The following is a 13,861-nucleotide window of genomic DNA, read 5'->3' on the forward strand; positions in this document are numbered from 1 at the left end:
GGGACCTCACTTCCACAATGGGCAGTGCACTTACCAACTGAGCCATGAGGGAATTAGAAAGAAATGTTAATTATTCAAACACTACTTTGCAGAAGGGGGATGATATGGTACTCTTATTTAAGTTATCCTATTATTTAAAAATGCAAACAAGTCTTATTGCATTCATTTTAAAATAAGGAACCTGAATACCACTAGTCAGGGTACATACATAGTCTGCATTATCAAATGCAGGGGTGGAAAGAGGCTTCTGGAACTGTCAAGATCCCATTCACAAGACAGCAAATCGGATGATTATAGTCACTCAAATCCAGCAAGCTCAAAGAATTCATTCAATTGAATTGAACATCAATGCTGACAGCATCCACAGGAACACCCACTTACTGTCCTTCACAATGTTTACTCTATTTTATTCCTGTTTTTTTTCCCACTAATTTTCTATTCATTTCCTCCCTCTCCCCTACTGCTCCCGCTTGTCTTCCATTTATTTTTGCCAATTGTCTTTTGGCTAGATTTGAACCCAGCATCTCTATTATCATTAGGCCTTCTTACTCTGCCAACCCCATCATTAAAAAAAAAAGCACAGAAACTTGGAAATAGTCTGGCTTAAAAATGACATGAACACAAAGCTGAAGAACAGATGAAAAACTGTAATTAAAATAACATAGAAATCAGCAAATATCAGGTGCTTAGCTGAAAAGTGGAAGGGACTCCAATGCCAATAGCACTTCAGCAAACCTTGCTGGTGAAGGCCATTGCAGGTCCACTTCCCTCCCTCCAACTCATTAATATATATGGGCACTGCGGATAGAAACACCAAAGCACATTGCATGGAGTTGGGCTGTGCAGGGGAGAGAGAGGAGGAACAGCAAATAAGGCACCCCAGGCTGTTGCCATACTGTTCCCATTGTGGAAGGGTCGAGAAACAGAGGACACAGATTTAAGGTGACTGGCAAAAGATCCAAAGGCGACTTGAGGAAACACTTTTTAAAAAAAAAAAATTAAATACAGCGAGTGGCTAGGGTCTGGAAAGGGTGGTGAAGGCAGATTCAATCGTGGTTTTCAAAAGGGAATTAGCCAAGTATCTGAATGAAAAAATTTGCAGGGCTGCAGAGAAAGGACAGAGATTTGGGGACTAGCTGAGATCTTGCAGATAGCCAGCAATGGGCTCATCGGGCTGAATGGCCTCCTACTGTGCTGTACCTATTCTATGATTCACAACACATTGTTATACAGCAGCACTGACAGAGACCTGCAAGTAAGTTGCCAGCCTGTCCACTCAATTAAGAAATGGTGTATGGGCAAAGGTGAAATTAAGCAAAAAAAACTTGCCCATCAGAGATCCAAGTTTAAATTATAGCCTCAAATTTGATAATCTCATTCAAAGAGTTGCTGAAATGGTTGGGTGAAATGAGCAGAAGGATGGTAGATTTTGCAACAGACATGGGGGTGGAAAACATAAGTACATTTTGGCAATAAATTGCAGCACTGAACATAGTTCTGGGTGAGTGAGTGGGTCTAACCATTCTTTACCTCCCTCGCTCCTTAGGCAGATATTGAAAAGCATCATAGGTGGTAACTTAAAGGGGGGCGGGGAGGGAAATGAGGGGCATAACAAATGTGAAAACAAAGCTATGTTTTAAAATTACTGTTTGACATTGTTAGTTGCTCAAATTGCTAATGACAAGTAATTTACCAAATAAGGCAGTAAAATCAAAAATGTCTTCTTGAAGCAGCACAGCACCTGTTAATCAACTCAGGTGGAATATTGAACGTACTTTAGAAATAAATGCACCACTAAAGGTTTATCTCGATGTCGCATTAATCTGTTTGTCTACTCCCCTTCAGCAGTACACCACAGCAGATTAGGGAGGGGGAAGAGGAGAGGGAACAGGACATCGGCCCCAAGTTTCCACATGATTTGCTCCTGATTTTTAGGAGCAACTGGTGGAGAACAGAGTATCTTAGAAATCGGAATTCTCCACATTTAAGTTTTCTGCAGTTCTAGTCAGGTAGAACAGTTTCACTTTTGAACAGAATTTTTTTTTCCAAAAGGGGGCGTATCCGGCCACTGACATCTGATTTGAAAGTTTCCACAGTGAAAACGTACTCCAAACTAACTTAGAATGGAGCAAGTGAAGATTTTTGCAGGCTTGAAAAAACCTTGTCTGCACATTAAAAAATCAGGCGCAGGTTACAAATTAGGCGTCGGGAACGTTGGGGGGGGGGGGGAAGGGGGGGGGAAGGGAAGTCATTACCTTCTACAATAAATCCTTAGTTATACTTATACAAATATTATACAAATAAATCCAACCTGAATAAAAATTTATAAGCAAAGAAAAGATTAAATAAACCATGTTCCTACCTGTGTGAAAGTGCTTCAGGCAGGCCTTTCAGGCAGCGGTTTGCCGTCGGGACTGACCGATGGCAGGGGGAGGGGGGTGAGGCAGGGAGAAGGCTGCAGGAAGCCTCATTACTTGAGGCGACCGTTCCCGACGGCGGGGGGGAGGGGGGAGGCAGGGAGAAGGCTGCAGGAAGCCTCATTGCTGATCATGGAAGGGCAATGTGGTTTTATTAAAAAATGTTAAAAATTGAACAGCTACAAAGAATTTGAATAGTCTCAAACAAGTGCATGTGTCCCGTTTATCACAGTCTATCTTTAATTACAGAATGCACTCACTCACCCTCATACACGGAAATATCAAGAAAATTAAAATGCAAGCCTTTGCAAGGGTTCAATGAACAAATTTTCACTTTTTCGGCAGCACTTTTTAAAATGGTCGAGTGCCAATGTTTCCTTCACTGCGCGGGCACGAACGCTCCAACGCGCACGCGCAGGGTTGCCGGCACGAAAAAAACTCATTTAAATTGTACCCGCCCCTTCCTACTTACAAAATCGGCGCGAGTGATAGGCTCCGCCCCCTGGGCGCCGCGCCAAGCAGACATCGAGCTGCAAAGCGCTCGAGAATAGCGCGTTTTTTTTCAGGCGCTGTTTTCGGCGCGAAAAATGGGCGCCCAGCTCGGAGGGGCGCCTGTTTTGCCGCGTGTGGAAACTTGGGGCCATCATGTTTAACCTGCAAAAATGTATATACCATGAAATGCAAAGCAAATACATCTATATACAAAGAAACAGGTAGTCAGCCGTGATCAGCTATGTTACAGGTCATGGGAAGCCAATAGATTGGGTTAGAACAAATAGAAAAGAATTAACTGGTCTTATAACTTCAGCTTTAGGTTAAATGTAGGATGTCCTCATTGCTGAAGTGAATAAATGGACCAGTAGGAAAATTCTTACTACTGCATGTTTGAGTAATTACAAATATCCTCAATCCTACATCTCTGTACAAAATGTTTATTATTTATTGGATTCACCAATACATAAAACTTCATTAAAAAATGATTTTTGTATGTCTTTAAAGCACGGGCTAAGTGGAAGGATATCACTGTAATGTGTATGTTGTTATGATTGATTGACTGCCCAAGAATATCTAGATCTGAATAGTCACATGCAAGACATGAAAATAGAACAAAACTAGCTTTATAAATAACCAGGAAAATGTATACATGTTTTTCTTGCTTGTACACTGTAAAATGAGATGTTACATCTTATTAGACAAAATTAGTTGTTTTTAAAAACTAAAAAGTTAACTGCACTTTCATGACATTTCAGATGTAATACAAGAGGAGCACAAGAAAAAAGGAAACATTTGGCAACAAAGACATTCTGTTAGTAAAGAAAAGCTCAAAAAGGAGGCAAAGTAAATAGGTATTATACCTATGAGATGCAACACCTGCCCTTTTACCTCCTCCCTTCCCACCGAACAGGGCTCCAAACACTCCTTCCAGGTGAAACAGCAACTTACTTGTACTTCTTTCAATTTAGTATACTGTATTCGCTGCTCATAATCCAGTCTCCTCTACATTGGGAGGCCAAACTCAGATTGGGTTTGTGGAAGCGTGACCCCGAGCTTCCGGTCGCCTGTCACTTTAATTCCCCGCTCATCTCCCACTCGGATCTCTGTCCTTGGCCTCCCACCCTGTTCCAATGATCCTCAATGTAAGCTTGAGGAACTGCATCTCATTTTTCGTTTAGGCACTTTGCAGTCTTCTGGGCGCAACCTTGAGTTCTACAATTTCAGATCATAACCTCTGCCCCATTTTCTTGGGCAGTAGCTGTTGATGATTCTGTCATTCCCATTTACACCTCTTCTAGACACATCTTTTGTTTCTTTACTTGTCCCATTACCATCTCCTTTTGTCTTGCATCTTCATCCCTTTTGTCATTTAATCTCCTGTCTTAAACCCTATCATAGACATTCCCTTTTGTTCTTTCCTCCTCTCCCACCCCACTTTCCCCATCTCTGTAATTGCTTAAAACCTGTTGTAATTCTAACTTTTTCCAGTTCGGATGAAAGGTCATCGACCTGAAAGGTTAACTTTTTCTCTCTCCACGGCTGCTGCCTGACCTGCTGAGTACATCCAGCATTTTCTGTTTCTATTTCTGATTTCCAGCATCCACAGTATTTTGCATTCGGTATTACCAAGATACATTTTCATTGCAACTGTTACTTTTCCCACATTAGAATGGGATTTCTACAATGGAGAATTATACACAAGACTCTTTCCAAAAAGAAACACTAACCTATGCCAACTTCTGAAAAGTACAATTCATCTATAAGTTACCACAATTGAAAATGTCAAAAGCCAATTACAAGAAATAGCATGCGCTATTTTTTTCTAACCTGGGGCTGTAAATTTACAAGCACCTGGCAACTTGCAAACCTCAGTCATCAAATGGCAATTAAACTCTGATTGATCTCAAGATCTATTTAAACTACTCGCCCACTTGGATTACTGAACCATAAGGAAACAGATCAAGTTAGCAGCTAAACTTCAAAATTTATGCTCCATAAGCATAACTAACTCCGTTAATCCTAAGCAAATCCACAAGAGATCAGTAAGTTTTAATGACTGGGGGGTGGGGGCGTTCGAAAAAGGTTTTTTTATTTCATTTTTATCCTCCAGGTTTTTGAACATAAAACAAAGCTTAATTACTAGACTATTGAAAACAATATGATCAACAAAATATTTATTTTCAGCACCTAAAGTAGCCAAGAAACAAAAGAATCATGTACTGGAGGTGAAGTCTGAGGCGATAAGAAAAATGGATCTGTAGTGTTGCAATGTTCCAAAATGTTGCCCACTATACATAGTTTAATCACATAATCATGCAAAATTCACCAACTAAGGGCCCAACATTGCCCAAGCCGGTTTTTCGGCGTACTGACCTGAAGCGCACCGACTTTGCGCGCTGGAAAGGGCACCAGAAAAAAAGGGGTCCCATCCTGGCCGCTTTTCGGAATCCCCGGAGTCGTGGCGTGGGGTGGAGGCTCAAGGGCAGGGCAGAGCAACAGGCCAGCGCACAAAGCACTGCCGGCATGCTCAGTGAGAGCTGCGCGCATTTTCCTGCTCTCCCAGCGCGTCCTGTAGGCTGTGAGCAGGACCCGATGCTCGCAGCCCCTATCCCAGGCCGAAGGGACGCCAGATATCACCGCACCCTATCCCCGGCCGAGTGGATTCCCGCACCGGCCGGCCGAGTTCCTGGGCAGGTAAGGACTTCGCTTTTATTTTTTATTTAGTGGCTATGCTTGTGTGGCTGTACTTGGAACTTTTGATTGGGTTGGGGGGGGGGGGGGGGTGGAGGGGAAAAGGAAGAGAGTTTTTTGGGGGGCGGGGGGGGGAAAAAAAAAGAGATGAGACTTCCAGACCCACGAGCTGTGATTCCTCTGGTCGCTAGGCACCGCCCCCCACGTCGTGAGACGCCCCAGCCCAGCAGCGCACGTCTTCCCTCCCCTATCCCAGGCCGAATGGCCTCACACACAGTCCTGCCCACTGCCTTTCCCAGGCAGACTTTTGGATCAGGTAGGATTTACTTCCTTTTTAATTGTATTTTATTGGTTTGAACTTTTCCTTAATGTTTGGTGCTTGGTTGTTGAGGTCCCTTCCCTATCACTGCCCTATTGTGCGCTGCTTTTTCTTCACTGCCCGCAAGGTTTTTCAGAGCTGGCCACATACGCTGACCTAAGTGCATTTGGAATACGTTTTTGCTGGCCAAAGTGGCAAAAGTGTCCCAAGTGTCTGGGAACACCCACTTTTGAAAAAAAAACTGACCTAAAAAAAAAATTTGTACCTAACTGACTTACTCTGGAGCAAATTTTGGGGGGAAAATGGCATTTTTTTTAAACTTACGCCAGAAAAAACAACTTGCTCCAAAGAAATTGATGCAAGTCATGGTCAGGATTGGACCCATAGACACAAGATTTACCACTCACACATATTGACAAATAGAAAGGACATTTTCTATTCTTAACAACTCATTTTTTTCTTAAACTTGCAAAGCCACTGTTGACAGATTTTCAAATCTCTTACCAAAATATGAAAGAAATGTGCAGATCATAAAATTCGTCATGAATCACTGAAAAATGTTCTGAATTTAACATTAGCTGAGAAAGGAGGATATAAAACAATAAAATATAAAAGGCTACTTTTAGCAAAAATCAGGGCAGAATTCTTGTGATATCTAATATGTTCATTAGCTTAAAGTTTTCTTTAAAGCATCCCCTTTTATACAAACCAAGGCTGTTTGGAGTATTTTTTTGGTGGGAGGGTGGGTTCTTCATTTATTTACTGCTAAACAATCTGCTGTCATTTGTACTCAAAGATTATAAGTGACGTTTGACAAGCAAGAGCCATTCAGGTCGTAAATTGTATTCATCGGCAGTAATTGGGTACAACACACAGGAAAAACACACTCCATACTCAGATTGTAGATTTCCTTTTTGGGCCACAATGCAATAATGGAAGCCAATAAGACCTTGTAGAAGATGAAACTTTCATTGGAATACACTAGAAATATATAGTATTCCACAGCCAACACTGTTTCTTTCCACCCCACCCCAAAATTTTCCTCATCTTGTACAAAGTTTCTTTCAGGACAATGTATGCAAGAATGGTTATAACTAATACAGGCTATTTTAACCAAATATGTGCTTTTCAATTTTCCATATCCCTCACTTATGTAGTTTGAGCAGCTCTTTCATGAGTAATAGCAGGCTTTTTACACAGAGGTGCCTTGAATGCAATCCCACTAGCAAGATATCCAGCCTATTCTAAAGAAAGCCTTAGATTTATATAGCACCTTTCACGACCATCAGATGTCTCAAAGCGCTTTACAGCTAATGAAGTATTTTTGAAGTGTAGGCAGTGTTGTAACATAGGAAACGCGGCTGCCAATTTGTGTATAGTAAGCTCCCACAAACAGCAATGTGATAATGACCAGATAATCTGTTTATATTGACTGAAGGATAAATATTGGCCAAGACACCAGGGAGAACCCCCCTGCTCTTCTACGAAGTAGTGCCATGGGACATTTAACGTCCACCTGAGGGGTTAGACGGGGCCTCGGTTTAACGTCTCATCTGAAAGACGACACCTCCGACAGTGCAGCACTCCCTCAGCACTGCACTGGAGTGCCAGCCTAGATTTGTGCGCTCAAGACCCTGGAGTGGAACTTGAACCCACAACTTTGACTGAGACACAGCTGACACTTATGAGTATGAGTAAGTGTCTCCCAATAGTTGTGCAATACCCTATTTGCTGACAGCTGTTAGGTAATAATTCTACTGTACGATATTCTACTGTATGACAATCAATAATTCAAACATGCGAGTTATCCTTTCAATGTACTGTGAAATGATCAGTCATTCTCACAGGATGATACAGAAACCCCACTGCAAACTCTTCACATTTTACAGCAACTGGAGACCTGCAGTTTATTGTAAATAATCTTATAATACAAGGGACAATGTATGTTGTGATAAAAATACTGATACAAAAAGATTCACAAGAAAATTTAGATTCCTCAAGTCATCCATAATCCAAGTACATAGATTAAAAGTCAGACAGGAAAGTAGACAACCCCATTTATGATGTTAATGAGGAGGCTAAAGTGGTGCTGTAGGAATAGCTATATTTACTGAATTGACCATAAAAGGGATTCATACAAAAGTACAGAGAGAATAATTCTTCAGTTTAATGCTACATTGTTAAATGTCCTTGTATTCTATTATACACCTCTGGTATAGTACCACTCACACACAAAATAACTGGCAGGGTACAAGAAAGCAAACTGAATCTCAGTTACAATATTTTAAGCCACTCAAGCTTCACTGACCCTCCCTGTAGCATGGTGTAGCCGAGTATTTTTGTCCCCCTCATCCCCCTTCCTCTTCCTGTCATGCAACATAAAAGCAGTCTTCATAAAACCACAATGGTACACTTCACAGACCATAACCATCAGTAAGAAAATTGCACAGAATATGCATGGTACACAAAACAATGGGCCCTTTGGAGTGGGTTATAGGTTGTAACACAATCACAGTTTCTGATGACTTCAAGAAGCACTCAAGATTCACTCTTATGGTACAGAACCCCTTGAAACATAATGCAGCTTTGTTTTAAAAAATGTGTCAAACTGTACACCAACATACAAGAGCAAAGTGGTCAAAGAGTTTTAACATCGAGTCTATAGCACAGAAACAGGCCATTTAACCCAACTGGTCTATGGAACAACAATTTCTATTTATATTCCTGTGTTTATGCTCTGCAGGAGCTTCCTCCCACCCTTCTGGATTATGAGATGAAGAATTGAGGAAGGATTTGCCCTCATAGCAATTGAGATGTTTTGAAATTGACTTTCTCGGAACTAATTTATAAAATATTGAAATGGGTAATGAACCATTTATGGACATTGCTTGTTACATCTACATTTGATTATGGATTGTATCGCTGACAGTCAAATTTATTTATGCTTCATCCAATTCCGCATAAGTATCTTCATTAGTGTGTTAAAAGTTTACAAATATGTCATACTATATATTGTGTTAAAACAAATTACATGTTGTGAATAATGTAATGGTGAAACAATTTACACATGCTCTTCGCCCTTCCGAAAAAAGATTTACCGAAGACATTTTCATAAGAACGGTGCCCTTTAAAGCTTTATGTACAAAAACAGATTATCTGGTCATTATTTTTATTCTTACAAAAGCAACTATTCTATTCGTTCCACTAATTTCTATCTTACGTATTATATTATACCCACAACCAAACTCAGAAACTGTTCACCACTCTAACAAACACAACAATAAATATAATGCAGCCCTTGCTAGCAAGAAAAAGTACTTCTATAATTTTGAAACAGATTTATATTAAAAAAGGATTTACATTTTAGAATGAACAGTGTTGCCCCTTTGGATCACTACATTTGCTAGCTCATGTTCATAATACACATTTCTTATTACCAGTATAATATCAGCTTGTTCTTTATTCTGAGGCACAATAACCATTCACAATCTCTAAAATATGTAACTACTTTAATAGATATGCCATGAAAGAATTCTGTATAATATCTAGTGATTGATATTATTCAAATCATTAAAAAGTAGCAATCCTGTTTTCTGGCTGAAATTCCATTGTGATCCTTAAATAGTTAATATATTTGTGAATATAACAGCTAGAGTAATACACTAAACAACATACTTCCTCACAACAGTCCATAAAAGGTACCCGACTTCCAATCAGGAGGTTAATAGTTATTGCCGCTCTTTTGTTGCAAATAAATATCAGATGAAACACAAATGAGAATATTTCCTGCACAGAACCAGCTACCCCTCTTGCTTTACAACACGAGGTTTAGACTACTGTACACATCAACAGTGCTTCAGGCCTACAGAATTTCCAAGTTCATGAAAACACCATTTCCTTTGACATTAAAAGTAATATTTCTGTGCATGCAAATACAAAACAAGATCATTCATATTTTCTCAGTTTGTCTCAATTGAAGAAGCTGCAAAAGTGAGTTTGTGATTGGAGATAAAACCTTACCTTTTGTAGACTGGTAGAATTGAGCTGCGTTCTGTCTATTATTTTAACAGCAACCTGAAAATGATTTTAAAAAGTAATCAACAAGATGTTTGTTGAAATATTCTACACTGAAATGTTATTTTTAGATGAAATGCACATTCCCACAGCACAATGGCATTAGCACTCATTTTACTACTAGATGGTCACAAGTTTGAGTCTCAGGACTACCTGCCACTCAAATCTGCTCAATTCTTATTTCAGCCAATGCCTCACGAAAGCAAGCATTTTGCACAAGGGACCTGTGTGAGTACAATACCTAGAATTGATTTAGATACTGAGACTTAACCACTACTAAAAGGGAATCTAATCATTTTGCTTTAAAGTGTCATATGCAAATTTTCAACAGAAATGGTCACAAAAATCTTAAGCAGTAATCACAATGGTCCAGCTTCCAACATAATTGGTGCTGACAAAATCTAAAATTTATGAATAAACATGATACAATACATAGAGTTAAAATTTTGTAGCATTCTGTTTTAACTCTTAAGTATATTAAAAAAACATAGCATACTTCTGATGGCATCCCAGCAGCACGCCAAAAAACCCTGCTACATCCATCAAGTGTTTACAGACATACCAGAGATAAGGAGACAGCAACATTTGAGTTGTTGCTACTCTGTCTTGCATATCATAACTGTAGACCGGATGCCTGTCTCACTCTGTCACAGCCACACCAAAACAGAATCAGGGAATTAGCCTGGATCAGCCTTCCAGGGTAATGGAAGGTATATGGAAACAAGAGGCCATGTGCAGAAGAAATCAAAAAAGATTCATAGAAATGTAACAGAACAGATAAAAAAAATGCTTTAAAATATATATTTAGATACAAAGAGGAAATAAATTCAATTCAAAATCAATACCAGCACAACAGAAATTGATATCAATTGCTGATAATGCAAAAAATCCAAATAAAACTCACTTCTCTTCCAGTAAGAACATGTCGTGCTAATTTTACTTTTGCAAAGTTGCCCTTGCCTATTGTCTTTAACAGCCTATAATTTCCAATGTGGGGTTGCTCTTCAGTCGTAGATGCCACTGAATTCCTGCATCGTGGTAGGTTTTGTCTGCTACTTGATTTGGAAGGCTGGCTTTGTGAGTCACCATATCCATCAAGAGAGGTGTGCTGCAAAATTAGCCATGTACACACTACATGAATTATTTCACAATAAGCATTTATATAGTACCCTATACATTCTTTATAACTGCATACAACACTTTAGATTTACAAAATGTATAGCTTTGCATACTTTCCACATGAATCCTTCTACAGCACTATATATAATGCATACTAAATATAATATTTATTTATATAGTACATTTAACATAAAACATCTCAAGTCGCTTCACTGTTACTGTACTTGGATGACTTCAGCGTTATTGGTTACTTACACCAAAGCACACTTGCTGAAAACTTAATGCATAAAACCAGGTGTGCTGTTAAAATTAACAAAATGTGCAAAACTAAACATCTCTGTAGTGCAAACAATAGTTTTTTTTAACGACCTGCTCAATACAACAGGCACAGTGCGACTAATAGAATAAAAAGCATCACTATTATAAGGGACAATTTGAGACAGGAGATAGAATATACAATGCAACCAAATAATCAGTTAGTGGAAAAACAAACATGCACTGGTAATATCTTGTGTTTTGAAGTAGGCTGCTGTATAGTGTATTTGACCCTTAACCCTCCCAGTGAGTCGTCAGTTTTCGTAACCCTTGCATCAACACATTTTCCTCCTCAAAATGTACAAGGCGTGAAAGGATTGTGAAAGAAACATTTACAATAATGCGGATCGTGATCCATATGTTGAGAACTCCAAAGCAAAAATAAGAGGGAAAAAAAGCACCCACAATAATGGATCAGACTGAAAAATACTGCGTCAGTCGAAGTCTGCATTGAGCGATACTAAATAGGGACGGGGCTCTTTTGTGGTCCAGTAAACAGCTCCTTGTCATTGAGCTGCTCCCTACAGTCAACGGCAGCCTTAAATGGATATTTCAAGGCTGAGGGATACGGAGTAAGGGGGGGGGGGGGGGGGAAGCAAAAGACGTAAATGGAAGGCAGACTTTTAAATTCAGTCGGAAGGAAGTAATCGTTCCCCAGAAAAATCCGTACAGTCCCGAAGATATGAAGAGAAAGAGAGGCCTGTGTGATCTATGAAGCGTACGATTCAAAGCCTCTGCCCGCTCCTCTCCAAAGGATCTTTCTGCTGGAACCATCTCCCAGAACAGTCCCACCAGCACAACATCCCCATCCCACTAAACACACGCATCCACTCAGCCACCGGCACTCCGCTCCCGCGCCCCCGGTTGAATCCTTCCCATAAAAGTAACAAATAATAAAAATGAAACATTGTCTCACTTACATTCTCTGTGTCGCGCTCATTCACCGTGGGCAATGGCGTTCTGGTCGACATTTTGGCTTCAGACTCAGCGCTTAGGCCGAATCTCTCTCCCCTTTCCTCCTTTATTTCCCCCCCACCCGCCTCCCTGCCCGCCCCCTGTCTGCCTCCCTCTTTTGTTTTTGCTCTCTTTTTCAAATAAAAGTCTCCACCGGAGCAGGGAACGTTCACCTAGATGTTGGGTAGGAAATCCTCCATTACTGACCGGGCATCTATTGGTTAATGAGGAAGGTGGGGAGGAAGACAGGGAGAGAGAAATCTGTGTGAATTGAAACAGGATGAGAGACAGAAAGAGAGAGAGAGAGAAAGGGGAGGGGGGAGGGGGGAGGAAGAGAAGGAGGAGGGGGGGGAAAGCCGCCGGAGCTCAGGTGTACTTGTCACCACAAGCAGCCAGAGCCCGAGAGGGAGTTTGTGAGCGTCCATGCACTCGGAGAGACTGCACAGACAGCGAGAGAGCGATCCCAGCGGCGGCCACTTACAGCATTAAGTACTTCCAGTTGTACCGCAGACTCTTTCCACGGACTTTCAGCAAAGAGGTCCAAAAAGTGTCTAATCTGCCACCCTGCAACACAAATCAATGCTTAAAAATAAAGACCTCCTTCATATTACATCATTGGGTCAATATTATTTTATTGCTGAATATTTTTTTTCACCTGGGCAGATTTGATAATATTCAAATCTCCAAAAAGGATGCTTTAAAAATCTGATTATACCCTGGAGGTTAAGGACAACATTGCATTTATCCTGGTAATTTTATAATCGGGACAAAACTATCATTTTAAAAAGCAGCAGATTATATTATTTCGGACGCTTTAGGGAATGACATCAATGAATTGAATGATTTCGCGCGGTGAGGTAACTGTGCATAAATTCATCCAGATCGTGTCACAAGGTCACTCGCGAGGTGACCCTCACCAATCGGTCATCACGTTCCAGTTGGATACAATGAGATCTGAAAGAGGTCCGTAAATCTTCCCATTGACCAGTATGAGTCACAGTTATTATTGTTACTCGGATTCTGATTTATTGCAAACCACTGAAAACAAAGCTTCAGTGCAAAATACAAACTGAATTGACCATTTTCACTGGAAATCATGCAATGATAATTTCATTTGATTCACATGGCATTTCCAGTTGCACGTGGGCCGACGCATTAATACGTGGTTAGGTGCGTACATTTTATGCACTTTAAGTTTCATACCTTACAGCAGTGTTGTTTAGGTTAAAAGGATTTCAGTCTAAAGACTTTTGATAACCACAGAACTGCAAATCATTTTGTGAAATATTCTGTGCTCAAGAAACTTTAATTGTTTCTTTTCTTAGTTTTAATATTCATGGGCATTATTCAGGGCACAATGCTTGGAAAAGTAATAAACAGGATGATAGTAGTAGATTTCAACAACAACAACAACTTATATTTATATGGTGCCTTTAATGTAGTAAAACTTCCCATGGTGCCTCACAGGAGTATTATG

The 13,861-nt window shown here is 40.2% G+C and overlaps 1 protein-coding gene across 8 annotated transcripts in view; it reads right to left on the bottom strand.

Moving 5' to 3' along the window:
* mark1 (MAP/microtubule affinity-regulating kinase 1) overlaps nt 1-12,452 on the bottom strand; it is a 194,369-nt gene extending 181,917 nt beyond the window's left edge. For all 8 annotated transcript variants that reach the window (XM_070889427.1, XM_070889428.1, XM_070889425.1 and 5 more), the window contains exons 1-3: nt 12,351-12,452; nt 10,901-11,104; nt 9,943-9,996 (exon numbers count right to left, since the gene is read on the bottom strand). In XM_070889427.1, coding sequence (XP_070745528.1) covers nt 9,943-9,996; nt 10,901-11,104; nt 12,351-12,401 — 309 coding nt within the window. In that variant the 5' untranslated portion in view covers nt 12,402-12,452. The remainder of the gene's footprint in view (nt 1-9,942; nt 9,997-10,900; nt 11,105-12,350) is intronic.
* Between the last annotated feature and the right edge of the window lie 1,409 nt (nt 12,453-13,861).

The sequence above is a fragment of the Pristiophorus japonicus genome, chromosome 9 (assembly GCF_044704955.1).
Source record: "Pristiophorus japonicus isolate sPriJap1 chromosome 9, sPriJap1.hap1, whole genome shotgun sequence".
NCBI lineage: Eukaryota > Metazoa > Chordata > Chondrichthyes > Pristiophoridae > Pristiophorus > Pristiophorus japonicus.